Source organism: Schistocerca serialis, chromosome 10, assembly GCF_023864345.2.
Source record: "Schistocerca serialis cubense isolate TAMUIC-IGC-003099 chromosome 10, iqSchSeri2.2, whole genome shotgun sequence".
NCBI classification, from domain to species: Eukaryota; Metazoa; Arthropoda; class Insecta; order Orthoptera; family Acrididae; genus Schistocerca; species Schistocerca serialis.
Genome location: NC_064647.1, coordinates 224069508 through 224084928, shown reverse-complemented (window position 1 = coordinate 224084928; position 15421 = coordinate 224069508). Strand labels below are relative to the sequence as shown.

Below are 15421 nucleotides of genomic sequence, written 5' to 3'. Positions count from 1 at the left end.
TTCCCTGCTCACTCAGTACATTATATCTATCGTACTATCAATATAATGTTGAATGAAATCACCACCAGTACATTATAATTCTTCTTCTTCTGTTCTTTTTACCTACTATTACCTACTAATATCGTTCGACAGATTCTGTAACAGGTTTAAAAGTTTCTTTCACTGATCGGCCTCTTTCCAAATCGTAGTTTCTCCTAGAGAGCCTTGCGCACTTCAACGACGTCTGAATTTTCATTTCAATGTAGAGACGAATGTTCTGCCTATATATATATATATATATATATATATATATATATATATATATATATATATATATATATATGTAAATGGAAAGGAAGTTCCATGCTGCTTGACAGGATGTAGGGGAACGATGCGGGAGACCCGCACCGCCGTACTAGGCAGGGTCCTAATGGAGGTGGTTTGCCGTTGCCTTCCTACGACCATAATAGGGGTGAATGATGATGATGAAGACACAGCAACACCCAGTCATCTCGGGGCAGGTGAAAATCCCTGACCCCGCCAAGAATCGAACCCGGGACCTCGTGCTCGGGAAGCCCGCGAGAAAGTTCCTCCGGTATCGACCATCACTCAGTTGCCTCGTTTTATTGATAAACAGAAACCTGATTTCAGCAATCTCCGCATGAAGTTGTAAATTCTTCGAATGTCATTTCGGGTCCTACAAGTGCCTCATAAATGTGTTTTAAATTCATATTATCCCGTTTGAAAGCAGTCACAGTTTTTGTATTATCTCTTATCAGTTGCTTTGATATCCAAGAATACGTCTGACTTAGATAGGAGACGTCAACCTCTCTTTGCTTGCCAAAGCAGAAGTATTTTCGTGTTTGATCTTGATTTTTCACTGTGACATCGTCGAATACAAACACAGCATTCGGTTTTACCCTGTCAGGTTGTGGACATTGCCACTTTCGGTAATAGGTTTATACGTAATTTTGTCAACGTTTGAAAGTATCTCCTCTAGTATTTGGCGTTTGGGTTCCATAATGATTTTGAAAAGAAATACACATTTTCAAAGCAAGCACCATCAGAATCCACTAGTAGGGACACAAGAACATTTGTCTGCCCACAACGCAACTGATCGGCAATTATAGTTCTGATGCTGTGTGGCAATAGTGACCTATTTTTTTCCATTCTGTTGTTCTCTCAGATTTTTAGACTAATAGGTGACGTGGATGTTACGTCCTACCGTTCATGGCGAGTACTACACGATTATACATGAGTTTATATAGGGAAAATGAACACACATGTCACACACACACACACACACACACACACACACACACACACACACACACACACTTCATTTATTTCTGAATATAGGCAGATATATACACATGCACAAATAAGAACACCATTCTATGCCAGCATGAAGTACATAATTCTGGGTATTTATGAGCAACCTTCATCATAATATTGAGCCTCATCTTCCACAGGATTTGGAGTTTCCTGCGACAGTTATAGTAAATCCTTCTGCAATGTTTCATAGAGGCTATAAACATAAGGCAGCCAGATCAATCTCATATGGAATGCATGTTGAATAGCACAGCTGGATTACATTAAATTCTTCAGTGACGGTTCCTGCATGTGAGTCGATTGTATTTCGTTAAGAAGTTTGATCTTGTGAGCACCTGTACTACTGTAAGTGTTTGAGCATTTCGAGGAAAACTTGTCACAAATCACAACTGAGTTATCAAACAGTCTACATCTCTCTGTGGGAAACAATATCACTTCAATGCCACAATAAGATAGGTTTTCAAGAATCTCAACAGTGCTGAATTCGCCATCAGACGGCATTACAAACCTGACGTTACTTCGGCTTGACTCAAGGTGAAAACTGTATTGTAAATTGTTATATGATGCTGCTGAGACGTCGTCCACAATGGGTACCCGACAACATCATCTGAAAATAGAAATCGAGTTAAATAATGCACACATAGCACACTATACGCACACAAATGCAGAAGTACATTGGCGTGACTTAGAGAATGGTGGCCATTTAGTTTGACAGTTCATGGTGGCAAAGTTATCTCCTCGATCACACATTGCTTATTGGTGGTATGTACATTATTTTTGCAATGCAATGTGGGTAACATCATAAAAGTAGTGTGTGGTCACTGTACCGCATTTAGCCGTGTGGGAATAAATGTTGGAATCTTTGGTGGCACAGAAAATCTAAGATCTGCGTCTGTGGAATGAACCTGCTACCATAACTCTTTGTGGTACCTACCATGATTGCTACAACTGCACCACAATGACCACATATCATTACTCACCTTTTAGTAGGATTATGTACAAGTATCACTTCCAGATTTATTATTTGACACAAAACGTATTCTGTGGAACAAGTCCCACACATTCCTGACAAATGAATTTTCGTTGGTCTGCTATAAAAAGCCCTGCTGACTGAGTGCTTCCCACATATTAGGGGGGATATATGTTAACATCTAACTAATAGATTTTCATGTTTCCAAAAGCAGGTCAGCTGTAAATACTATAGCAGTTAAGTTCAGATTGGTTACAACTGTATGGCGAAAATATGTTTACATTTCCTAAGTGGCTTCCCACAAATAATCAACAGGTTTAGGCAGACCGCTACCTACAAAGCATATCTCACTGATTTCTTGCTGAGTGAATAATACATCTGAACAGTTTTCCACATTGCAAAAAAGTAAAGCATCTACGAATAGCAACTCACAAGGTTTCAGGTTATCTGTGATAAAACATCTTTCGTCTAGGCTATGAATAACAGTCAAGCTTGGAGGCATGGAGGACACACACACCTTTCCTACAGGTATGAAAGTGTGAGACCTTAATCTTGTGCGTGAATACCTGTGTCAGGCACCACCCTACACCATGTATTGTGGAAGAGTGACCCTTACTGTTTCCTATAGCTTATATTGACCCGGGTCTAGAAAGTATATTCTACTTACGTACACTCTTTAAGTTGATGATGGCAGAAAGTGAAAATTGCACTCGTACAGAAATCTGATGCATTGTGTTGCTCACTAGTACGTAGTCTGTCTTTATGTCCAGAATTCCAGGCCGAGGTGCCGGTCTACCTGGAACACCTGTCCAGCTACACTCGAGACGCTGTGCAGTTGCTGTCAGTGGGTGTGAAGAGTCTCTCGCAGCTGTTCATACCACTGGCATTCAAACTCATGGTGAGTGATATTTTATTTCCTCTTTTTATCTGTGTTGTATGCGGAAGGGATAAGAAAACGACACACATACAGCGTCGCGTGGTCAGTATCAGAGTCTGTTTCATGTACACTATGTGATCAAAGGTACCCAGACACCTGGCTGAAAATGACGTACAAGTTCGTGGCGCCCTCCATCGGTACTGCTGGAATTCCATATGGTGTTGGCCCACCATTAGCCTTGATGACAGCTTCCACTCTCGCAGGCAAACGTTCAGTCAGGTACTGGAAGGTTTCTTGGGGAATGTCAGCCCATTCTTCACGAAGCGCTGCACTGAGGAGAGGTATCGATGCTGGTCGGTGAGGTGTGGCACGAATTCGGCGTTCCAAAACATCCCAAAGGTGTTCTGTGGGATTCAGGTCAGGACTCTGTGCAGGCCAGTCCATTAAGGGATGTTATTGTAGTGTAACCGCTCTGCCATAGGCCGTGTATTATCAAGAGGCGCTCGATCGTGTTGAAAGATACAGTCAACATCCCCGAATTGCTCTTCAGCAGTGGAAAGGAAGAAGGTGCTTAAAACATCAATGTAGACCTGTGCTGTGATAGTGCCACGCAAAACAACAAGGGGTGCAAGCCCTCTCCATGAAAATCATGACCACACCATAACGTCACCGCCTCCGAATTTTACTGCTGACACTACACACGCTGGCAGATGACGTTCACCGAGCATTCTCCATGCCCACACCCTCCCATCGGACCGCCACGTTGTGTACCGTGACTCGTCACTCCACAAAACGTGTTTCCACTATTCAGTCGTGCAATGTTTACGCTCCTTACACCAAGCGAGACGTCGTTTGTCATTTACCGGCGTGATGTGTGGCTTATGAGCAGCCGCTCGACCATGAAATCCAAGTTTTCTCACCTAACTGTCCTTGTACTTTCAGTGCTTCCTGATGCAGTTTGGAATTCCTATGTTATGGTCTGGATAGATGTCTGCCTATCACACATTACGACTCTCTTCAACTGTAGGCGGTCTCTGTCAGTCAACGGACGAGGTCGGCCTGTACGCTTTTGTGCTGTACGTGTCCCTTCACGTTTCCACTTCACTATCACATCTGAAACAGTCGACCCATGGATGTTTAGGAGTGTGGAAATCTTGCGTACAGGCGTATAACATAAGTGACACTCCATCGCTTGACCGCGTTCGAAGTCCGAGAGCTCCACGGAGCGACCCATTCTGCTCCCTCATGATGTCTAATGACTACTGAGGTCGCTGATATGTACCTGGCAGTAGGTGGCAGCACAATGTACCTATTATGAAAAACATATATTTTTGGGGTTTCCAGATACTTTTCATCACATAGTGTATACCTGGCTCACACTGTTGTTATCTTTACTTTTGAGACTGCAATGCTACCTCACTGCAAGACTTCTAACCTATCAGTACGTCTTCGGTGATTGTGGGGTTATTAGCCTGAGAGCACAAGATTGCGAAGCATAAGGATAGAGGATACAGTTGTTTGTGTCTTTATTTCTTGTACTTTCGCAGAATTTGCCTAACAGATTTACGAAACTTAGTATTAGTCCCTATTGTACAAGCATAAACCTCTTGGCTACTTAATCATTGGAGATAGGTCGACGTACTATTGTGCCGTATTTTATCTTACCATTTTTTGTGTGATGGTGTAGTTGTTGTAAAGAGTGTTCTTATCCATCATTACTTTTGTGAAACAAATACTAACAAAGAGATAGAGGGGATGGCCAGTACTTACCTCAGCTCAGTGCAGCCGATAGGTACACAAAACAGAACAGAAAATTTACATATCCTAGCTTTCGGAACTTTGTTCCTTCGTCAGGGAGGAGAGAGGAGAAAAAAGGGGAAGAAGAGAAAGTGGATTCAGTTACTCACAACCCAGGTTATGAAGCAACAGGGGAAAGGTAAACAGGGAGGGTAGAGAAGATGGAGGCATGAGTGTCAGAGGGAAGCCAAAGATATTCTACTATAAGTACTGTGCCAGCTTCAAACCAAAGAGGATGCATACAGATGTAAAGAGGTATATAGTATAAAGATAAACACATGCATCTTTTCATCCTAAACAGTTGTGTTTACCTTTATCTTTATACTATATACTTTTGTATGCATCCTCTTTGGTTTGAAGCTGGCACAGTACTTACAGTAGAATATCTTTGGCTTCCCTCTGACACCCATGCTTCCATCTTTTCTACCCTCCCTGTTTACGTTTCCCCCGTTGCTTCATAACCTGGGTTGTGAGTAACTGAATCCACTTTCCCTTCTTGCCGTTCTTCCCCTTTTTTTCCCTCTCTCCTCCCTGACGAAGGAACAAAGTTCCAAAAGGTAGGATACGTAAATTTTCTGTTCTGTTTTGCGTACCTATCGGCTGTACTGAGCTAAGTACTGGCCAGCCCCTCTATCTCTTTGTTAGTATTTGTTTCACATCTTTATGTGAGATTTTCCATTAACCATCATTACTTTTATAATATAATATTAATTCATTTGCTACGGAAAATGTGGGAGCACTCCCTTCCTGTTTCAGTTAAACTGCAAAGAAATAGTCTAAATTCACGAAATGCATCTGGTTTACTGGTAGGAAACGTTCTATTGATATCAAATAATTCAGCTTTTTATTGCCATGAAAAATTCTCCTTTGAAGAAAGTATACTATTGCTGTTGTTGTGGTCTTCAGTCCTCAGACTGGTTTAATGCAGCTCTCCATGCTACTCTGCCCTGTGTCCTACTAACCGATCCCTTCTTCTAGTCAAGTTGTGCCACAAATTCCTCTTCTCTCCAATTATATTCAGTACCTCCCAATTAATTTCGTGATTTACCCACCTAATCTTCAGTATTCTTCGGTAGCACCACCTTTCGAAAGCTTCTATTTTCTTCTTGTCTAAACTATTTATCCTCCATTTTTCACTTCCATACATGGCTACACTCCATACAAATACTTTCAGAAAATAGTAGACTATTATATGGTTTTAAAATTGATGGCAAAATACTTGAGAAATGACCATTGCTTAGTAAACGGTAACTATTGTTCAGAATAATTTAATATCTTTATTTACTTTTTCCTGGATATAAATTGTTTTAAAAAGAATTCTGAATGTTTCCAGAATGAGATTTTCACTCTGCAGCGGAGTGTGCGCTGATATGAAACTTCCTACCAGATTAAAACTGTGTGCCCTTCCGAGACTCGAACTCGGGACCTTTGCCTTTCGCGGGCAAGTGCTCTACCATCTGAGCTACCGAAGCACGACTCACGCCCGGTACTCACAGCTTTACTTCTGCCAGTACCTCGTCTCCTACCTTCCAAACTTTACAGAAGCTCTCCTGCGAACCTTGCAGAACTAGCACTCCTGAAAGAAAGGATATAGCGGAGACACGGCTTAGCCACAGCCTGGGGGATGTTTCCAGAATGGAGAGCTTCTGTAAAGTTTGGAAGGTAGGAGACGAGATACTGGCAGAAGTAAAGCTGTGAGTACCGGGCGTGAGTCGTGCTTTGGTAGCTCAGATGGTAGAGCACTTGCCTGCGAAAGGCAAAGGTCCCGAGTTCGAGTCTCGGTCGGGCACACAGTTTTAATCTGCCAGGAAGTTTCAATTCTGAATGTGTTGGTTACCTGTATCACTCTCACTTACAAAGGTCTGCTCTGAGAATAAAATTCAAAGACGTGATTCACACAAATATACCTCCTCCCACTGTAGTTCCTTTACCATAGTGTCATAATGTCACTGTAACTAAAGAATGAAACACACAGCTATAGGTGTTTGTTCGTATCCTGGGTATGATTACTTGTCTACAAACACCAATACAGAATAACAGCGACAGACTTACGTTGCCCAGTCTGAAACTCGTAAGATCAATCAACTGTGCTACATTCCGTCAAATGTTTAAGATTCGAGACACGTTTAGGAGGACTCTGTTTTAGAAGGTCGTTCGAAAGCTCAAATTAATATTTCCGGTCTCCCAACAACGGCAGCTGCCTTTGCGTGCACAACTTCAACTCCGCTGTAAATCGTAGAGCATTATATTCAGGCTTCTTACCTCGACAGCATGCATTCATACATTCAAACGTTTGTATTATAACTACCTAGAAATAATTGCCGCTCTCTTGTCTGTTCTTACAGGCTGAGAATTGTGTGTGTTCCGTAAGACATCGCTGGAGACTTACATCTACATCTACATCTACATCTATACTCCGCGAGCCACCTTACGGTGTGTGGCGGAGGGTACTTATTGTACCACTATCTGATCCCCCCTTCCCTGTTCCATTCACGAATTGTGCGTGGGAAGAACGACTGCTTGTAAGTCTCCGTATTTGCTCTAATTTCTCGGATCTTTTCGTTGTGATCATTACGCGAGATATATGTGGGCGGTAGTAATATGTTGCCCATCTCTTCCCGGAATGTGCTCTCTCGTAATTTCGATAATAAACCTCTCCGTATTGCGTAACGCCTTTCTTGAAGTGTCCGCCACTGGAGCTTGTTCAGCATCTCCGTAACGCTCTCGCGCTGACTAAATGTCCCCATGACGAATCGCGCTGCTTTTCGCTGGATCATGTCTATCTCTTCTATTAATCCAACCTGGTAAGGGTCCCATACTGATGAGCAATACTCAAGAATCGGACGAACAAGCGTTTTGTAAGCTACTTCTTTCGTCGATGAGTCACATTTTCTTAGAATTCTTCCTATGAATCTCAACCTGGCGCCTGCTTTTCCCACTATTTGTTTTATGTGATCATTCCACTTCAGATTGCTCCGGATAGTAACTCCTAAGTATTTTACGGTCGTTACCGCTTCCAATGATTTACCACCTATGGCATAATCGTACTGGAATGGATTTCTGCCCCTATGTATGCGCATTATATTACATTTATCTACGTTTAGGGAAAGCTGCCAGCTGTCGCACCATGCATTAATCCTCTGCAGGTCCTCCTGGAGTACGTACGAGTCTTCTGATGTTGCTACTTTCTTGTAGACAACCGTGTCATCTGCAAATAGCCTCACGGAGCTACCGATGTTGTCAACTAAGTCATTTATGTATATTGTAAACAATAAAGGTCCTATCACGCTTCCCTGCGGTACTCCCGAAATTACCTCTACATCTGCAGATTTTGAACCGTTAAGAATGACATGTTGTGTTCTTTCTTCTAGGAAATCCTGAATCCAATCACAAACCTGGTCCGATAATCCGTAAGCTCGTATTTTTTTCACTAAACGTAAGTGCGGAACCGTATCAAATGCCTTCCTGAAGTCCAGGAATACGGCATCAATGTGCTCGCCAGTGTCTACGGCACTGTGAATTTCTTGGGCAAATAGGGCGAGCTGAGTTTCACATGATCTCTGTTTGCGGAATCCATGTTGGTTATGATGAAGGAGATTTGTATTATCTAAGAACGTCATAATACGAGAACACAAAACATGTTCCATTATTCTACAACAGATTGACGTAAGCGAAATAGGCCTATAATTATTCGCATCTGATTTATGACCTTTCTTGAAAATGGGAACGACCTGCGCTTTCTTCCAGTCGCTAGGTACTTTACGTTCTTCCAGCGATCTACGATCAATTGCTGATAGAAAGGGGGCAAGTTCTTTAGCATAATCACTGTAGAATCTTAAGGGTATCTCGTCTGGTCCGGATGCTTTTCCGCTACTAAGTGATAGCAGTTGTTTTTCAATTCCGATATCGTTTATTTCAATATTTTCCATTTTGGCGTCCGTGCGACGGCTGAAGTCAGGGACCGTGTTACGATTTTCAGCAGTGAAACAGTTTCGGAATACTGAATTCAGTATTTCTGCCTTTCTTCGGTCGTCCTCTGTTTCGGTGCCATCGTGGTCAACGAGTGACTGAATAGGGGATTTAGATCCGCTTACCGATTTTACATATGACCAAAACTTTACTTTGCATTAGTATCGCAATGCCTGCGTAAAACTGTATGTGTAGTCATGCGCCCGCATTAATTTAAATGCTTTGTGATTGCGGTACCTGTAATTATAAGTTAAGATTTGCTGCTGCTTGTGAATATTATGCAAGTAAATCGAATTATTTTCTGTGTGTCTCAGGATAAACAGACTAATGACCAGCAGCTCCAAGGGTGGATTAATAACATGGAACATCTGAGAGACATGCTGGACACGAAATTATGGGGCTGGGTACAGGATACGGAACGTATCAGCGAGCAGATAGCGAACTACAAGGTGGAAGAGGACGTGAACAAGCCTGGGATGTACATAATAAGGTATAAACCAGTTTGTATTGAAACCTTTGTCCAATTATTTATGATTCGCGAACGTTTATTTAGTATTAGGCGAACTACTGAAATTATTTCATGCAGGATGGTGTAAACAAATGTGAAGGATTGACAACAGCAGAGGAGACGGTTACAACAATTAGTCGCTTTGAGATTACGATTAGTTTTCAGTTTCTGTGTTTGTCTTTTGTCTCAAAATGGGCTGCATATTACGCAGCGGCTGAGTAGAGCCACCCATTACGAGCGACTGTTACTACTCGGACTAGCGAAAATACTACTAAAGTTTTTAGTATTTATCGAAATACTGATAATCTGTGAAAGCTTGTGTTACATGACAAGAAAGTTGAATATGTTGTCACCATAACACAACTGCACGGAACTATGCAGACGCAACGAAAATAAACAAATTAGTAAATAAAATAAAGATAAAATAGTCACCTACAGGAGAAATCAAGCTGATACCGTGTAATATTGCTTATCACAAGTTGCGACTTGGTCGCGGACTAAAACAGTGATCCAGAAAGTGTAGAAGGAATTTCTTTTATTTCCTCCATTGATCACAAAACTTTTGGCCCTTTGGCTACCGGGTTCTGTCAGGAAAGACAATCTTCAGATCTGTTTTATTACGTGTCGTTGGTTTTATTACATTAGAACATTTTATAAACCAGATCTGAAGATGGTCATTGCTGACCAAGACCGGTAGTCAAAGGACCGAAATTTTTTTGGTCATTGGCTGAAATAAGAGAAATTCACCATCTATCGCATATAGTCTCTATAACGGCATCATTTCGATGAGGAAGAGCGTCCACAAGTCATGTGGGTATCAGTAAACGAATAAAAATGCCATGCAGCAAAAAAAAAAAGGATAAAAAATAAATAAAAAATGTTCAAATGTGTGTGAAATCTTATGGGACTTAACCGCTAAGGTCATCAGTCCATAAGGTTACACACTACTTAACCTAAATTATCCTAAGGACAAACACACACACCCATGCCCGAGGGAGGACTCGAACCTCCTCCGGGACCAGCCTCACAGTCCATGACTGCAGCGCCTGAGACCGCTCGGCTAATCCCGCTCGGCAGCTACGTAGCGATGAGGATTAAACAACATTGGTTGTGGCCATAATTTTTTTGTATCTTTAAATCCGTTCATAGCATAGAGCTAAATACTATAAGTTGCAAGCATAGGGCAACAGATATGATTGGCCACTGGAGGACTTATGGGGCCATGGAGCAATGAAGTTTGGAATCTCGAGGATGGTGAGTCTATCTTGTGGGTAACAAGCGAAAAGTTTTGCTTTACTTGCATTTTCAGGGAGGAGCAGGTTGTTAAGAAGGAGTGGGTGATAAGGGAAGAATTGTTGTTAATAAATCAATGCGAAGCCTTCCTGTCCTTAGTTGAGTTTGTGGGTCGTGTTGTATCGATTTTGGAGCATGTCTGTCGCCAGTGCTGGGATGTTTCGGCATTGAGGATATCGCGGTCTGCTGCTATTGGTTTAGGGGTTAGCGTTCTTTCTTCTATATCCTGGACACTTGGGCCTGATTCCCATCCAGATCATGGATTTTCTCCTCCGGAGGACTCGGTGATCGTGTTGTCCTCACCATTTCATCTCATCATAATAGTCGTGCAAGTCACTGAAGTGGCGTCAAAAATGGTTCAAATGGCTCTGAGCACTATGGGACTTAACATCTGTGGTCATCAGTCCCCTAGAACTTAGAAGTACTTAAACCTAACTAACCTAAGGACATCACACACATCCATGCCCGAGGCAGGATTAGAACCTGCGACCGTTGCCGGCACGCGGTTCCAGACTGAAGCGTCTAGAACCGCACGGCCACACCGACCGGCGAAGTGGCGTCACACAGAAAGACTTACACTAGGTGGTCAAACTAGTCCAGATGGGGTCTGTTGCCCAATAATGCCATACGAACATTTCATTTTCAATTCAACGATATCGTAGATGTGTAATTGCCAGTGATGGGTTTGTGTGTCCAGTGATGGGTGTGAAGAAAATGGCAGTAGTGGCTGCAGAATTCTTAGTATGTTGCAAGACCTTGTGGTGTGCGGAGATTCTGTGGGATACACGGAATGTGTGTGTGTGTGTGTGTGTGTGTGTGTGTGTGTGTGTGTGTGAGAGAGAGAGAGAGAGAGAGCTTGCAGCTGCAGTAAAGTTTTGTTGCAGGAAAGAAGTAGTGATGGAGGTATCTTCATGGTCTGGAGGGTCGCAGGGTGGCTTCTGATGTGAATATGGATAAATTCCCTGTAAGCATTCCAGATTTTGTGGTGGAGTTCTTGGATTGTTTTATGTGGGTTACTGTGGGCAGGTTTGAAGGTGGGGTGATTACGGTTGACCATTGGAATGATCGCTTCCATTTGGATAAAGGACTTCTGCATTTATATATTTGAGGAGGTTTTTGGAGGTTTCACTTTGAAGATGGGTGCATCAAGGAAGTCGACTAGATATCGCGGAATGTAGATGAACAACTGTCATCCCCAGTTGAATTCAGTGTGGGAACTGCTGTACAGATACGTATAAGCAACAACAGTATGTGAAGAAGGTCTGATGAATGTGATTGAAGAAATTCTATTGGACAGATATAAATGGTGGCACTGGTGACTACTAGGGAGGTAAAATACATTCTCAGGATGAAGTTGAAACAAATCAACCTAGGGCAGCCTGATACATTCCATATTTCATTTCTGTTGTACCGGTTTATGGAATTCTGTTTGACAACTGAGCCGATTTATAGAAATCTGTTCCCCAGTATCATGGAGAATAATAACGTTTGTGAGGATCCAGTCCCTGACACACATCTCGTTCTGTTCTCCCCGTCTGTTTAGTTGTGTGTCCTTATTTAATGAGTTGCACACCACCACAATAGAAATGGATGAGCCATGGAACAGGCGATCTGGAAATCCGTTTGCAGGTGGCAGGCATTTCCCTAAGGGCGGTACGATTTCTGCATTATGGAAAGGGCAGGGCACTGACAGCATATCAGGCTGTAGGATCTGCCAGTAACGCCGCTTTGTCACAATGTGCCGTGTCACCCAATGAGGCTCCAGGTCCAAAGAATTACACACTTGTCCAGCACAGCAGGGGCGAATTCCTAAAAAGCTCAGTTTGGGAACAATGGCCAATGTCTGGAAAATGCAAAGTAAATTATTTTATGAGCTCCTATCCCTGTTAGTAAGGAGCTCTCAATCGAGTGGTTTTTCACATTCCAGTAAAGATAGAGGAAGCCATCCAGGGCAAACGATAGCAATCTTGAAATGTTCACTCAAGAAAGCTATGTAGCAGTTACTGTTAAAGTTTCTCTCCTTTTCTGGCGAGGGATGGCACTCTCTGGACGCAAAACCATATGGCGAGAGATGGCGCCATCTGGACGCAAAATCATATGAACAGCAAGTCAATGACCAAGTCAACAAAGCTATGTAGCAGTTACTGTTAAAGTTTTTCTCCTTTTTTTGATAAGGGAAGGCACTCTCTGGACGCAGAACCATATGAACAGCAACTCAATAATTTTCTCTCTCACGACACATCATAGAACCTCATTGGGTGGCTTAAGAGGTATCTGCTAGGTAGGATGTTGGAGTTCCATTTCCAAAAATTTCATTGGATAGTCTTTGGCTGAGACTTCTCATTGGGGGAGTAATGTTTGTGTAGATCATTGTGGGAGACTGTGGCAGAGACGAGCGTAAAATTTGGGAGATTTGTTTGGAGGATGTGGAGGAAGACAACTGTTTGGGAACGTGGAGGAAGACACTCCATCGAAAGACCCAGACGAGCGGCAGAGACTTGCACTTGAGAATAAGCTCGTCACTTGATGAGTGATAGGTTGTTGCTGTCAGCAGGTCACAGTGGACGCAGGCTTTGCTGATTTGAACCGTCGATTTTGGTGACAATAGCTTGAAATGTGGATTGTTGTGGGAGGAGAATTGTTAGATGTTCTCAATTAGTTTTTTGAAACTTGATTGGACTACTTGATATTTCGTCTTGAAGAAGTGGGCTCATCCATGATGAAGATGATTTAAATATTTGCGTGTGAAGCCAAAACTTTGTTGCCTGGTATGATTGAAGCTGTCATTATGCACTCAACAGCAGTATATGCATTTCTGGGTGACAAACTGTTGAGACAGTCGTCATACATAGGCCAACCAGTCAGCCAACCTCCCCTGCTGAGCACATCTTTCCTGACCTGTTTGTGTGGGCGATTTTATAGCCATCTGATGTGTGGTCTGGGTGGGTTGGGTTACCAGGGGACCTCTAACGGCTTACCCTGACCACTGCCTGCCATCCCACACTCCGTCTGTGGAGGAAACTATGGAGGTAGGCCTTGCTGCACAGTCACAGGCAGTGTACCCTCCCACTGTTAGTGACCTGCTGAGTGGGGAGGGGGGGATTTTCTTTTTGGAGGGGGAGGAGGGTCAGCCGACCAGTCTGGCTATGAATGGGTGGCTTAAGACTGAGTTACATGCCCCAATTTTCACTACTTTTACTTCCTTTTTTTATTTTATTAGCCTTTCATTGTGTGTCCTTCATGTGTGTATGCTCCTAAAGAGTAAATAAAACAGTGGTCATTCTGGACCAATAACCTCAATTCTGTAGGTAGACCAACCATAGTTATTAATCGTTAATAATTTTGTAGCAACAGATACCCAGAACTCATTCAGAATTCTTCCCTCATATGCAATCCATTGTGTGCCAAATTCAGTTACGTACCTGAGTTAATGGGGAGCAATCTGAGTCTCGTTTGGCCCAGCCAGAGTAGATCACAAAAAGAACAAGGTTCATTAGCTCGACTCACTGCCTTTGAAAGTGTTCAGCAGGGTGTCTGAACAGAGTTTTAGCTATGTGGGGGGTGTTTTTGACGTGTGGCTACTGTGTAGGGTTACTGCTCCTCTATTCAGCGTATGGCATTGCTACTGTGTGTGGGTTACTGGTTCGCTAAAGGTTATCGGAGACAAGCAGACAGTGTGATGCAGTAAAACCATGGATAGACTGTTGGGTGAGCATGTTGGTGAGCTGGACGTTTCTGGAACAGATGTTTGTTGAAGAATAATGAACTGATACGTTGCCATTTGGGTTGAGGTAACTTTTATTGATAATCTGTAGAATGTGCAATTGATTGTGAGTGTAGGTGGTGGTTACATTGAGGTGGCATACTGAATGGGCAGCTGGGGTGAACTGGTGTAGGATTTGGCGGTTGAGGTAATTTTTCTTGATAAGCTGTACAATGTGCAATTGATTGTGAGTGTAGGTGGTGGTCACATTGAGGTGGCATACTGAATGGGCAGCTGGGGTGAACTGGTGTAGGATTTGGCGGTTGAGGTAATTTTTATTGATAAGCTGTACAATGTGCAATTGATTGTGAGTGTAGGTGGTGGTTACATTGAGGTGGCATACTGAATGGGCAGCTGGGGTGAACTGGTGTAGGATTTGGCGGTTGAGGTAATTTTTATTGATAAGCTGTACAATGTGCAATTGATTGTGAGTGTAGGTGGTGGTTACATAGAGGTGGAATACTGACTGGGCAGCTGGGGTGAACTGGTGTAGGATTTGGGGGTTGAGGTAATTTTTATTGATAAGCTGTACAATGTGCAATTGATTGTGAGTGTAGGTGGTGGTTACATTGAGGTGGCATACTGAATGGGCAGCTGGGGTGAACTGGTGTAGGATTTGGCGGTTGAGGTAATTTTTATTGATAAGCTGTACAATGTGCAATTGATTGTGAGTGTAGGTGGTGGTTACATTGAGGTGGCATACTGAATGGGCAGCTGGGGTGAACTGGTGTAGGATTTGGGGGTTGAGGTAATTTTTATTGATAAGCTGTACAATGTGCAATTGATTGTGAGTGTAGGTGGTGGTTACATTGAGGTGGCATACTGAATGGGCAGCTGGGGTGAACTGGTGTAGGATTTGGGGAAGTTCAATAGGGTGAATGTTTCTGAGGGCTGTGGTAACAAGTCCGACTAAATCTTTGGATGGTAGGAGAG

General features: G+C 42.8%; 1 protein-coding gene across 1 annotated transcript in view; it reads left to right on the top strand.

The window, feature by feature from the left end:
* LOC126425187 (uncharacterized) overlaps positions 1 to 15421 on the top strand; it is a 90493-nt gene that overhangs the window by 39720 nt on the left and 35352 nt on the right. The window contains exons 4-5 of the mRNA XM_050088142.1: positions 3052 to 3179; positions 9239 to 9414. Coding sequence (XP_049944099.1) covers positions 3052 to 3179; positions 9239 to 9414 — 304 coding nt within the window. The remainder of the gene's footprint in view (positions 1 to 3051; positions 3180 to 9238; positions 9415 to 15421) is intronic.